This window comes from Bacillus rossius, chromosome 6 (genome assembly GCF_032445375.1).
Source record: "Bacillus rossius redtenbacheri isolate Brsri chromosome 6, Brsri_v3, whole genome shotgun sequence".
Classification (NCBI taxonomy): Eukaryota; Metazoa; Arthropoda; class Insecta; order Phasmatodea; family Bacillidae; genus Bacillus; species Bacillus rossius.
In genome coordinates this window covers 40,934,995-40,949,890 of record NC_086334.1, presented here as the reverse complement: position 1 = coordinate 40,949,890, position 14,896 = coordinate 40,934,995, and the positions used below count along the sequence as shown (strand labels likewise).

General features: G+C 38.2%; 1 protein-coding gene across 4 annotated transcripts in view; it reads left to right on the top strand.

The window, feature by feature from the left end:
• The window catches only part of LOC134533084 (disheveled-associated activator of morphogenesis 1), a 271,265-nt gene that overhangs the window by 208,053 nt on the left and 48,316 nt on the right, over positions 1 to 14,896 (top strand). For all 4 annotated transcript variants that reach the window (XM_063370323.1, XM_063370321.1, XM_063370322.1 and 1 more), the window contains one exon: positions 6,541 to 6,678. In XM_063370323.1, the coding sequence (XP_063226393.1) occupies positions 6,634 to 6,678 (45 nt within the window). In that variant the 5' untranslated portion in view covers positions 6,541 to 6,633. The remainder of the gene's footprint in view (positions 1 to 6,540; positions 6,679 to 14,896) is intronic.

The window sequence follows — 14,896 nt, the reverse complement described above, 5'->3', positions numbered from 1 at the left end:
TTCAGTGCTCATTTGCGTTCGCAACAGTAGACCCTTAGGAATAATGTCTTATTCGCGGGATTCATTCTTGGTAATGGTCGATCCGGAATTTCTTAAGGGGGGAAATGTAACTGACTTGGCCCTAGAAGAGCTAGTTTTCTCGGAGTGCTTCCTATTTCACTGTTGTATTCCATTCATGCTTCGATTCTACCCCAAATCAGAGTCACTGGCACTGAAGACCTAGGCTGTTTAACTTCGCTCAAATTTCTCAATTTTTGGCATTTCTTCCATCCCATCATTCCATACAGTCTCGTGAACTAATTTAGGAAGTTTCTTCATCTCATTAGATAACAATCATTGAATTGTAAAACAACACAAGACATAAACTTAATAAATTCCTTATGGGTTTGTGTGTACCCACCCATCATTATATGGTTATTTTACAGCTGGAAAATCTAAAACAATTGTCCTTCTTAGTGAACAACTTTGAAGGACTATAGATTTGTTTCTTACCAGTAGTAAAAAATTCCGTATCAATAAAAAAATCGCACTATACCAACACTACATGTGGTTTTCATCAAAGATTTATGAAAGGCTAGACCACCACTGGTAAACTTCTCCAGACTTTAACAGACATCGATGACGATGTCGAGAATGAACTGACAATTAGTGAAGCTTATGAAGGAATAAGAAAAAAGGCATCTGGTATTAGACGGGCTATGCACATTGTCGACAATGATGGGTCGGCTTAGACCCGCTATAGCCTCAGGGAGTCGCCACCAGTGCAGCAATGAAGGAAAAAATATCGTACACAAAGGGTAGCACATATTAGCAGCTAGTTATTGTAAATTCGTATTACTAAAACAATAAACTAAACGCTCTATTTCGAAAGAAAAGTGCATAATGTGGCATACCCAACTAAAAGCCTCGATGTAATATGATAAAACTAAATTTTCATTATGTTCACAAAGTAGCTTTAGAAAATAAAACAAAAAAAAACATTACAGCTTTATATATAACAACATAAGGCAGCGATATAGACGCCATATCTCCAGGAATTGCATCCATTTTTCAGAACTCAAAAATATCAATTTTTACGGCTGCGACATTAACTTTAGTACAGCATGGAATTATCTTCAACATAGTTAGGTCCGCCCAAAGCACCCGACCCTCACTTGTCAACTGCCGTGAAACCTCAGGATATGGGAATTTCTCATTGCCATATCCGGTTTCCCATGCAGGGATGATCTAACATTACTACCACATAGCCAGTTTGGTCGGGAATTTAAGTTCGCGATTTGCATTTTGACCACGTTTTCGGGCAAATCTCCCACTGTGCGCCGCCTGCCGGCTGTCCCGAGACACTCGCGCGGTTCCACAGGCTAAACGAAACAAACGAGTGGTAAGCTGGTGTTAACTGTGAAAATTGTATTTTTTTTTAAATCGTGCTCATTCTACTGAAATTATCATTATAAAAATGTATTATAGTCTAAGAATCCACTTATGTATATAACATTTTTTTTTGGGAATTTTATTAAATGTTTAACAACAAAGAAAAAACCTCTAGGTAATTAACAACATGTCGGATAGTTTGAAGGTACGGCTCCAAAACTTTTTGAAGCTAAACTTCTTAGTTGAGGGGGCTACAATTTTTGAGCGTTATGAAAATTCCAATTGCATGAGGGGGATAGTTAGGAGCGTGGGGGGAACCGGTAGAGGATGTGACGGGAGGGGAGAGGTAGATATGATACTGCACACTTGCACTCTTGCACACTTGAAAAATAGCGTAATTTAGCGCTCACACACTTGCATATATATACATATACATATATAATCTGTGACCTCAGCAAAATAGACTTGTTTCCTGTACCTAATTATATTATAAACAAGAAGATTCACTTTTGTCGCGCGTGAACTCCACGTACACTTTTTTCTTCATTCGTGTTATAGACGGAATTGATTGGTGCTCAAACAAAAACCAAAACAATATACAAAACTTTATTCCTCTGGCATAAAAAAATCTAAGGCTCCAAAAATACCAAAAAATGTTTCATTGTAAACTAATAACGAGACTTTCTTTAAACAAAAAACATGATATGGATCACAGAATGCATTCAACGCTTATCACACATGATACGAGTAGTATGTGTATTTAAACTTGGCTTTGCTCTTTACGAAGATCAAGGATTCACGAGATCTGGGTCGAGCGCAAAGTGTGGCGGGTGATGCGATCCCACGTGGTTTATCCTCGAGTTCCGCAGTTCGAAGGAAAGCGACGTTCGGCCATGCTTCTCAATCACTTCGTCAAACGACCGGACGTGTCTTCTATAATATCCAACGAAACTCAAGGGGGAACGCACATGCACACACACATATACACGCGCGCAATGGCTGCTTTAGGAAGACTGCCGTTTAAGCGATGGGTGATAAAACAGCTAATTGGTGAAAGCTGTGGATATAATGTGCGTGGCGCCAGTCGAAACCAGTCGGTCGTGAATCTTCATCGAATGTGGAATAAATACGCTGAGTGAAAGTTTTTTTTCTCCCCTTTCCGAAGCGAAATGCTGGTCTGTGCACGTCATGTGAAAAGTTACGAAATATTTAATTTGCCGTGCAAGAATCGGAGCGGGCGTGCCACGTTACGTAGTATTTGGTCGAAATTAGGGGACATTGTTACATGCACACTCACTGACTTAATGCTGCTCTACACTCAACAATATAGATTCTTAAATTATTTTGATTTTACTTACCTGTCAGTTATCCCAACCCTAAAATGTAACGCCCGAAAGAGATTTTTACCTTGTGTTCAATGAAGTGTCCTCTAGTTGGAAATTCAGCTGTAAGCTTCCATCACACTATTTAAAATGCTCTTTTTCAAAGGTTTTTAATCCTAATGAATACAGGAGTGAAGTAAGACGCACACATATTCTCTGTTACATGCACACATATTCTCTGTTAGATTCCCCAATTTGGGAGCTAAACACTTTTTTCCCCTCGTAGATCCAGGTGATCATTACTGAAGTGATTGGTTGGTTGGGTTCGGTCAGCCACGTTAATACGTTAAATGATTTTTATTCATCCCAGAAGCGTATATTTTCAGGTGTGCAAGTGAAGAGGTGTGCATTTAAAGCTACCCAAATCACATTCATGCAAATTTAGAACATATTATTAACTCGCATGTCGAGGCAGTATGACTTTATTATTTTTTTTTTACTTGGAATCGTTTTCAGCAGAGTTAATGAACTAAAGTAAACTAAACTAAACTAAACCAAACCAAACCAAACCCGAATAGACTGGAAGCAATGTTATGTACGTATCCTGGTGGGAATCGAATCTAGACACGTGAGAGGGACATTTGATGCAATATTGTATTTAATTTGCCAGTGTAGTGATTTAAATTTCACGTGTTTCAATTTTATTTTGGCTGCATGCCCTTCTGTGCATGTCCAATTGTGGACGCGGTAAAATCTTACCGGTGTTTCACCTGTTTGGCAGATGAATTCGTGAAATCCGGCCGTTACGAATAACGCGTCCTGACTAGTAGTCATGCGGACGGCGGAGTTTCATTCTGTTCCGTGAGTAAGGGGGTTTGGTGGGGTTGCGTTGCTTGGGTTCTGTTGCGTTGCGTTCGACGTGCGTTGCTTTGACTTGGGTTCGGTTTGGTTGCTTTGGGTTGAGGTGGTTGCATTGCGTTTCATAAGATGCGTGATGGTGTGCGTTGCGTTCCGATGGGATTGCGAAAACCTTAGCCATCGCGTCTCGCAGACCGTACAGGAAAAAAAAAAAAAGATGGCTGGCGGTTTGGCGAGGAGTGAGGAGAAATTGCTCTAAACGACGATCTGGCTCGTCCGCGACATCTCCACGCCTGAGCGACGACACAGCCGTCTCGGCAAGTGGAGAAGTTGGTCGACGAAGGAGAACAGCGCTTGATCCATTATTTTGTACTGGAGGCGCGCTTTGACTCTTCAATTCATCACTAATTGAACACCACTACTGTAACTGCTTGCAATATTTCATCTTATTGACAAGCAAAAATACTCGAAACATATCTGCTTCAAATCAGAGAGATGCGATTTAGAATCAGTTTAAATCGCTCCACTAAAATAGGTGGTTGTTTTAGCGACAGACACGTACTGGTTTTTCTTTGACTTTTAACTGAATTTGCAGGTATTTATATTGATTATGTTTGATTCTCAGTGACATCCAATTCGTCAGTCAGCAGAAACTGTAATTCAATTGAAAATATTTCCACTGGAACTAGAATATTTTGTTCTGAGTTAGTTTCTTACTTCTGAGAAACACCGACGTGCTATCAGATTTCATGCTGGCCAAGAATAAAGGATGACTTCATAAAAAATCTCTGCAGGAATCAACGTAATAACTCTTAACTGTGTGCAATTAAATCCCACCGCCTCTCTCCCCACACGCTGAATGTCGCTGAAGCCTTCATCAGTAATTAAAGACGTTAGTCTGTGCGGTCTTCGTTCTGTAATGTTGTCTTTTTTGAACGTTTCGAAACGGCGAGCCTTCCCCTAACGGAGTTTGGGCGTCCACATAGACGTGGTCGTGATGTTGCAGCATGGAAAGCTTCTTCTGACATGCAGTAACTCCTGCACTGAGAGAAAGGTTTGTTTGCCTCAACAAAATATTTGTTTATATATGACGAGATAAAAATATTTTGTTAATTCAAACAAATATTTTGTAGTAGGAAAGATTCTGTTAACCCAACAAAATGATTTTGTCAACTCAATTGTATATTTGGTTAGGTGTAACAAATTATTTTTGTTACTTGCCGAGTTTGGTTACACTAACAAAATATTTTGTTCCGCCAAGTAAATATCTGTTTCGCCACATATAAACAAATATTTGTTTGATTCAAACAAACCTTTTTCTCTGTGTAATGTCCTTTGTCCACTAATTCCTCCTCCTCCTCCTCCAACATACCTTATCCCTCTTGTGTCTTCTCTCAATGATGAGTTGCAATAGTTGCTATCTCTCGCCTATCATAATGTGCCCTAGATATTGGGTTTTCCTTTGCTTTATAGTGAGCAGCAGTTCTTGACGATTCTTCATCCGATGAAGGACTTCGTCGTTTGAAATTTTCAGCACCCAAGGAATGCGTAAAAGCCGGCGATATAGCTAGATACATTTCGGAAGCGTCAATTATTTTCAGAAGAGTTTGGTCTTGGTCTAACTTCGCAACTGCAGAGAAAAATTAAGACTACGTAGCAGCGATTTATTCGCGTTCTCAGTTGCAGTCTATCTTATTAAGAGTTGTTTCGCATGACATGGTTCTGTTCAACGGCGTTGCGAAAAGGTGGATTACTACCATAATTACAGACGCTGATCCTCAACCTCGGCGACGGGTTTAATTACCGTTGGGCGGTCGACGCGGCAAAATGTCGACCCCGTGGCGACCGAGCACTCGACAGACTTCTCCCGGCATGCCTTGTGCAATCAGGTCGCACGAGCCTTGTGTTCGCGCCTGGTCGGTGTATTTGTGTTGGTGAGGCGGGATGATAAGTGTGACGCTCGCTGGTCCTTCTAGCGTGGTATCGCCTCTAAGCGCATGGCTCTGAACTGGCGCTCAGTCTTCTTGTGCATAGAGTATCTATGAGATCTGAGCGGTAACCATAACGTTATATGGCAGAGAAATGAAGATACAGGTGTAATTAAAGACCCCTGAGTGCTTTGAAGAATTTATATCGGGCTTTTCGTGACCAAAAATTATTCTTTAAACACGCATTTTAGTCGTTTTCACTCTTATAAAAATTTAGTATAAAAACAAAATATGTACTACATGTCCGCACACAACGTTCCGTGAGCATACGCCACTCTGATATCTCAGTAGTTTTAAAATCGCTCTGAGGCTCTGCACCATCTGAGCTGCAGTTGGAGGAAGCATGTGCCATAAATGCAAACTGACGGAATTACTGACACATCAACGACCAGCCTCAGCCATTGGTCCTAGAAACATAAACTTTGGAGAAATTTTGGCCTTGTAATGTAAGCTTCCAGTAAGGAAGGATTTTTTCCAAATCAAACCCCTAAATGGATCAAATGGAGGTTTCGAAATTCAAAAGGCATACCCAACACCCGTAACTTACATCTGTGTAGAAACTTACAATTGTGCAAGTAACTTGAAATTGTGTTAAAAAAAAATATTCTTAGCACATTTAAGGACACCAACAAGGAATGATTTGTTCGTAATCAAATCACTAAAACGGTGAAAGAGTATTTATTCATTATTTGGAAGAGGGTAACTACATGTCACAAATATGTATGGTAAATGATGTCGACCCTAATTATTATAATGGAATCATTTTGCAAAACAGACAATATTTGCGGTGATTGTAGACATGTTTTCAAATTACTTTATGATGTCTTCACTTCGTGATGAGTTCTGCAGCCGAAGTTGTCGGCGTAATTCTCCGCTCATCCTGCATGTTTAGCGAGAGACAACAATTGAGGCGATGTTGCGTACCGGAGAGGATGAGAGCTTGTGTCGCCGGGGAGATGTGCGTGTCGAGGCCTGACGGGCGCTGTGCTGGCTGTCCGCAGGAGGCGCTGCCGACGTGCCCGCTGGGCGTAGACGTGCGAGCGGCGCTGGCGTCGCTCTCCCACCGGGTCGGCGACTACCTGTCCGGCCTCAAGATGCCTGCCATCCGGGGCCGCAAGGGCTGGTGCGGCTGCCTCAAGGTGCGTAGCTTGGGCTTGGGATTAAGTCGGGTATTTGGATTAAGTTGGGTTTTGCATTAAGTTGTGTTTTGGATTACGTTGGGTTTTGGATTAGTTGGGTTTTGGATTAAGTTGGGTTTGGATTAAGTTGGGTTTTGGATTACGTTGGGTTTTGGATTACGCTGGGTTTTGGATTACGCTGGGTTTTGGATTAAGTTGGGTTTTGGATTACGTTGGGTTTTGGATTAAGTTGGGTTTTGGATTACGTTGGGTTTGGATTACGTTGGGTTTTGGATTACGTTGGGTTTTGGATTACGTTGGGTTTTGGATTAAGTTGGGTTTTGGATTACGTTGGGTTTGGATTACGTTGGGTTTTGGATTACGTTGGGTTTTGGATTACGTTGGGTTTTGGATTACGTTGGGTTTTGGATTAAGTTGGGTTTTGTATTAAGTTGGGTTTTGGATTAAGTTGGGTTTTGGATTAAGTTGGGTTTTGGATTAAGTTGGGTTTTGGATTACGTTGGGTTTTGGATTACGTTGGGTTTTGGATTACGTTGGGGTTTGGATTAAGTTGGGTTTTGGATTAGGTTGGGTTTTGGATTAAGTTGGGTTTTGGATTAAGTTGGGTTTTGGATTAAGTTGGGTTTTGGATTAGGTTGGGGTTTGGATTACGTTGGGTTTTGGATTAAGTTGGGTTTTGTATTAAGTTGGGTTTTGTATTAAGTTGTTTTCTTGATTAAGTTGGGTTTTGTGTTATAATATACCTAGCAGATTTTGAATTTTGTGTAACATTTGAGCAAAAATTCTCTATTAGCAATTAACAAAAGGTTTACTTTCGGAGGTAAGAATTTTAGACAGTCGGGATGTACTTTCATTATACAAAATCTCCCGTCCATTTTTTTTAATCGTTGGGTGATGTCAGTGGTGGTCTAAATTCAAAATGGCAACCTGATTCCGCCATTGCGTTGGCACCGGTGATCTGTGGGGAACTATATTTGTGGAAATATTTGGCCATTTTCAACTTTTAACGAAAAATGGTAATTACTAGAATTGTAGGAAATTTAATTTATTAAAACCTAGGCCATAACAGTTTTTATTCAATTATCGATATTTTTTGTTTATAATTTTCTCACCTGATGAAATCAATGTCAACTTCCGCAGTTTCTATAAATATGATAACCATTTTATTTCTTTTTGAAGCATGCTCATTGGAAAATATTTTACTTTGGTGTTAAGACTAGTTTACATTTTTATATAGAAACCCATGGAGGTTAAAAAAAAATGGAACACGAGCGTTATAGTACTTGCTGGAACAGTATGTGGCTTGTAAATATGCGGTATTAATAAATTGTAAGTGTACTTGTATTTTTATGAAATCACTTCCTTGATTATTTATCTTAACTGCAAGGGAATTACTTGTGACTTGTATTTTTTTGATGTACTGTAGCGACATGGTCGGAGAAGTTGGCTGGAATGGTTCTTTGGCGCAGCTGTTATTTTCACGTTCCTACCCATTCACGCGGGACTGATCAGCAGTTATTTGAACAGTTGGCTGACGCCCCTCCTGCACACTTGTCAGACCATACCGTCGGAGAGGTCTGGTGGGCTTGGAGTGGGTGCGACTCGTGTGAGCTCGTCGGACAAATCCTCTCTGCACATAATGCCCTTCCACCGTGACCGCCCGGGGTGCTGTCATAACTTATAAACACAACTCAGAAACACACAATTTAGAATTTTCTAAGTTATGACGGTTCTAAGTTATGACTTTCTACGTTATGACGTTTCTAAGTTGTGTGGTTCTGCGTTGCGTGTTTCTACGTTATGACAGTTCTAAGTTGTGTGTTTCTAAGTTATGATAGTTCTAAGTTGTGACTTTCTACGTTGACGTTTCTAAGTTGTGTGGTTCTGCATTGTGTGTTTCTAAGTTGTGTGTTTCTAAGTTATGATCTTTCTAAGTTGTGTGTTTCTAAGTTACGTTTATTTTTCCAAATTTTATAAGTTATGACAGTTCTAAGTTGTGACTTTCTAAGTTATGTGTGGTTCCCTGACCGCCCCACCCTTCTTTGGCCTGATCTGGGAGTGAGTCAGCGGTGTTGTCGCCCCAAACATCCAGACCAGACCTGAGTTATATTTAGACTTTCGTCGAAGACGCATTATTTATCCACTCTTCGGTCTTGAAAAAAAAGGTTCACTCCCACCTTGTGCAGGGAGTGCATGTGTTTGTGGAACACTAAAATAAACACTTATTCAAACAGTAAAAGTAGGAATAAAGAATTCGAATTATTTCTGGAAATCTTCTCAAGAATGAAAACCTAACATGTTAGGTGATACTCGGAAGAAAGATAAAAAATAAAATAAACAAATGTGAGCTAATCTTTCAGTACTTGCTAGTGATGTGTAACATCTACCCTCGGTAACGAACAAATTCATGTGTTCTCATGTTGCAAATTCACTCATAATACGAAAGTCGGACACGAAATTTAACGTAGCATTCTTTTAAAGAATGCCGAACATAATACACGTAGGCAAATAGTGTTTTGATATACATTTCTGGACGCGAATCACACGTAGTTTCCGCACTCGCCACTAGAATTCACTGCGTAAGCAGCTACGTCGATTATCGAATCATCCGATTTGCAGGCAGAAATTTTAAACTATATAATAAAACGGCTCCGATAGAAACAACAAAAAAAAAAAAACCCCTTGAAAAAAAAAAAAAAAACTAAACCGTCGATTTTGGCCTGATTTACGAACATGAATTTTTTTTAAATACTATACCTATATTGTTAAAATTCATTAAACTGTTAGTACTATGCTCTGGTTAAGTTGTGGTGTTAGGTAATGGATGAATTAATATGTGTGAATGCATTTTTTTTTTAAATTACAGTTACAAGATGCACTATAATTAGTAAGAAGAAAATTATAAAGATGAGAAGACACAAGTTTTTTGATGTTGAAAATCTTAGCTCTCGGTATAAGGCATTTGGTACAAGTAATTATTGTGGAATGGAACGGAAGTGTAAGTGAAACATACTTTAAAATTGACTTGCGAAGTTCAACACAATATTACCAAGACCTTTACTAAATTTACTTCAGTAATTTACTAAAAGCACAAAGCAAGCAATACATTTTTTTTTAATGGTCTTTGAGGCATCACGGGCAACGACGTAATTCTGAAAGCTGTACTGTCTGGTCTGAGGCACGTGGACTCTGTCGAGCTTTAGCCCGTCCGGGCATGTGTGACGTGTCTGGTAATTTGGCCTGGCGGCGTGCACAGCTCTTTGGAGAGAAACTGTTTTGCCCGCAGCTACTTGTCGGTTGTGTGGCGACACAACGATGAAATATATTGGGAGAGTTGTAAATTAAGTTAATCGGAACAATTTCCATTGAACATACATTATTAAAAAAAAAATTCTTAAATTTAATTTTTGTGTACCTTCAATATTCACGCACATTCATAGGAGAATGTAACATATAGGCCATTCACAGTAGTGCAAGTTCAGATTGATAAAAATTATATGTCTACGCATAAGCTAAGATCGTCTAATTTTCCATTATTTCTTGTGATGCTTCGTTTTCTAAATTACTCGGCTGGATCTTCTTGTGGGCTAGGTGTTGTATACGAGAACCTAGTGGCAAATCTGCAGCCTTTAAAACACACGCAGCAGCAATGGATTTCGGAAATTTCTGTAGAAGTTTATAAAATAAATAATTGATTTGTTCGTAACTGTGTGGAGGTAATATTGCTTTATAAACTGATTTACTCTACCAAGTGAATTTTAAGTTATGTTTTTTATCTGTTTGAGTTACCGCTGCCTTAAAGTTTGAAAATTGAGGAAATAAGTGTTTATTGCAGGTATATGGAAAGAAGTTAAATGTTAAGCACTTACAGTTTTGTATTTGTTTGGATAGTTATTTAGAATGGAATACATTACAATATGTATTTTTATGTATTACTTAACGTGATGATGCGTTTTAGGAAGGAAAAAAAACAACTTTCATAAGATAACAAAACACATCACAATCACCAACTAACATTTATTTTAAAATGTAAATGAAAATAGTAATTCCCTATAGTACTTATACAATAAACAGTAACTATTGTTCTTTGTTAGGCTTATTAATATGTTCTAAAATATTTTTATGACTATTTCAGATTTTGAACTTAAGGGGCCCGCCTACCTGGGCACACATACGGTGTGCAGAGCTTCAGGAAAAACAACGCGATTTCAAAACTACTCAAGATATCCGAGTGGGGCCTATTTACAAATAGCATTTAAGAGTTCGCTGAGGGCCGAAAAGTACTTTTAATTTCGGATTAAGTTTTTAATCTGTTTTTAGAAGCGTTAAAATGCCTAAAACGCGTGTTTTCAGAGTAATTTTTAGGCATAAAACAATCAGTACAGATTCTTGAAAGCACTTAAGGGGCTTGCATAACACCTTTATCTTCATTTCTCCGCCATATAATGTTACGGTCACCGCTCAAATTTCACAGTTATCCTGTGACGACGAGACGAATGCGCGCAAGTCAGCGACTTGCGCTTAGAGGCTATACCGCCTTGGAAGCACCAGCGAGCGTCGCGCTTATCATCCCGCCTCACTAACACACACACACCCCTGACGAGGCGGGCCCCTTAACGCCACACTATATTATTTATAAAATGTTTCTCTTAAGAAAAAAAATCCGTAGTGGTAGCGTGAAATTGATCTTACTTGCGCACAAAAAAAAAGCCAAATAGTTAATGAACATTTTATTACAACATGCAAACAGTGCTGACCTTGTTTGCGAAAATAAGCGCCTATTTGATACGGACTGTAGTATAATAATATTTTTTTGCGGAAAAACTATGAAAAGCCCTGGTATAAATTCTATAAATTGATTCTTAAAATGTCAAGTTTACTTTTTTACATACTTTTATATACAGGTAACGAAATTCATTAAAAAGTCTTGAAGGAAACAGTAACGGTAATTTGATAACTTATTTTTATATTCGCACATTAAATTTAGATATGAAGCTGCAGTTTTTCCATTGAACTATATGTATATTATCCTAGAAAAGTTTTAGTTTTCCAACGTAAAAACGCCACGTTTCTGCAAATGGTAGTTATGCAATATTTATTATTAGGTTTAAAATGTTGCTTATAAAAATATTTATGAAAAATAACTTGAGGGTAAAAAAGTAGCTGCAATATTTTACTGAAAGTTTTTAAATAATTCTTGTCATTGATTCACTGGGTATTTGTAGACATCACGTATGTAGTCTGTAGTAAAACGGTCAAGGTATCAGTGACGAATTAATCTATTGAATTGACATCCTTTGTGGCATTGAAACTCCTGCCCATTCTCTTTTAGAGTACGAGTAAGGCGACGCATGAGTTCGAATTAGTTTTAGGTGCATTGTATTGTAAGTAGCTGTGTTCGCTCTCGTCTGAAATGAGGGGGGGGGGGGGGGATAAAAATAGATTTCGTGACTGGTTTCATCGGGACGACCCCGATCTCCACAGGAATCTTGCCTTTCACCGTTTCACTTTTCGCGCGAATCATTTCCAGTTATGTATTTTTCTTTCGTTTTCCCCTACTCTGTTTTTCTCTGTTACGTAGCCTACTTCACGTACTTCATGCTTTTGCTTGCACGCTTCACTTAGGACCCGTTCTCTGGCTTAAAAATCCATTATTTACAATATTATGTTTTGGGGGAAAAAACACACTTGTTTGTTTGGAATCACCGGGTTTTCATTTTATTTTTATTCTAAAGACTAAACAAACGCATGTTTACGATGCATAGAATATATATTTAATATAAAAAGTTTTTTTAAGGTAACCTGAATTATTATCACCAAATATATGAAAACGCCTTTTAAATATTTCAGTATGATGCGAGATAAATTACATTCAGGCAAAAAAAATTGTAACAAAGATGCAAACATAATTTGATGCATAAAAATTAAAAACGGAATTGAATACAAATTGACATTATTGCAGACTATCACAAGATTTATTTGGGGGAAAAAGTTTGAAATCTGCCTAATATGATTTTACTCTTAGTAAAACATATTTTATCACTGTGTATTAAAAAAACACATCCACACATATTCATTCACACGTTACCTACTGATACAACTTAACCAGAGTATGGAAATTTAGTAAAGAACTTAGTAATATTGTGTTAAACATAGCGATCAACAACAAGAAAACAAAATAACAACATTGCGTGAGAGCGAGTATTAACTACATTGAATCTCTTTACATACAAAGAGATGGAAATTTTTGAAGTGAACATTCTTTGGACGCGATGAGAGAAATTTAATTCAACGTTTTGGTGAAACATTGTTATGAAACGTTATTACATTTAATTCGACGTTTTGGTGAAACATTGTTATGATACGTTCTTACTCGAAAAAGGACAGAGAATAGGTACTTGGCCAAATAGATATACTTTTTGACGTGACAACGTCTAATAAATCGATGAACGCTGGCTGCACGCACGAAAAAGTGTCCCGTTACGCACGTTGTCCCGTTACGCTCATTGTACGCTTGCGCCGCATCTATCTCTCGATTGGAACAACCATCGATTTGACTTTTTCGAGGCACATCAAACTTGAAACACTCCCATTCGTTTCCTACTTTTCCTATCATCGTCCTATCCTTAACAGAATAACACAGATTGGAAGAAGTTAAATAGCAAACATGTATAAAAGTTATAGTTAAAATAATCTGTTCGTTAAAGTAATAAACATATTTGAATTAATGAGCGCAAATAAAAGTAAATTTGTCAATTAAATTGTAGATTTCATTTCACTCCTTTGTATCCATACAAAATAGTGATAATTCAATAAAAATGATTCAATTTTATTCATAAAAATATGCAGAGGTAAATTTTATCATACAAAAGATAGAAAAATTAAAAAAACTTTTCTTCATCAAAGAATATAATATTTTTAATGCCTAAATGGTTTGGTTGCCTAAACCTCCTACGGCTCAGTCTCAGGCCGAATATATTTAATTTTCTTCTGGATCAATCATTTCATCAATGTTTTGCTATGACGTTGTCGCGTTAAACTATCGTCCGTAAACCGACTTTACAGACAACCAATTTTTTTATTGATGACCCAAGTTAGTAAATTGTACGCAACGTAACATTCTGTAGTGAGAACTTTCGTTTTTAATTGTTGTGCCATACGTAAATCCCACATTGCCGTAACAATTGTATCTATGGTTGCGAAAGTCCAATAGAATGAATTAAAACCAGTTTCTAGCCTCGTGTACGGCACCGGTGGCCGATTTGTTACCTTGTTATTGGTATTCGGTTTTGGAGACGTTCTGGAATACGGCCCACGTAGTTTCCAGTTTTGGAATATAAACATCACACGTTGCTTTGCAAATGACTTTGTTAGACCACCAGTTATATTTTCGAAAACTGTAATATTTGAGTTAAGTTACATTGCAAGGAGACGATGGAGTCGATTATAAAGTAAATTTAACTCGAATTTTTCCAGTCTTTAACTGTGACTATCGGCAAATAAGCCGTTTCAGCAGTGGATCACAGTGTGTGTGCAGGTCAGGAAAATCACGGAGAAGTAACTGAAGTGAAGGACTGATCACGGAGGTCATGATAAAGTTTCGAAATAAATCGTGACTGTCCTGAAATTAACAAATCTTAAAACTTCCAGCAGCCTTTTCTAACTTGAATTTTGTATTTTGACGCCTCACTTCAGTGTGTAGTAGTCGCACATTAAAAATAAACTGTTGAAACCCGTTTACTTAAATAATGTGGAAATTATATCATGAAAAGTTTTTAGCTTTCAAACCAAAACCAAATTTTACATCCCTGAGATTAATAGATCCTTTTTGTGTTATTTTTTTTTATTTGAGAAAATTATCTAAATATTCAAATTTCTGTGATATAAAATATTGCAAGGAAATTTTATTGAAGAGTCCCGAAGTCCTGAAATTGGTTCATCAGGTGTTTGTAGATGACCTGTCTCTTTTTTTTTTTTTTTGCGCGTGGACCAGCTGATCAGTCTCGGGTCCAGACGCGGCGCGGCAGGATGCTGTGACTGACCGCGCGCGAAGCGCCAGGAGAGTTTTCTCCTGGCCCTGACCTACATTATCTTTTTAAGCCTCCCCTTCCCCCCTTTTCTTATTCTCACTTTTCCCCCCCGCCCCCTTCCTGCTGCTGGGTTCGCCGTCACGCTGTTTAGCAGGAATGTTCCGTTTCATAAAAGTCTTGTTATTTTC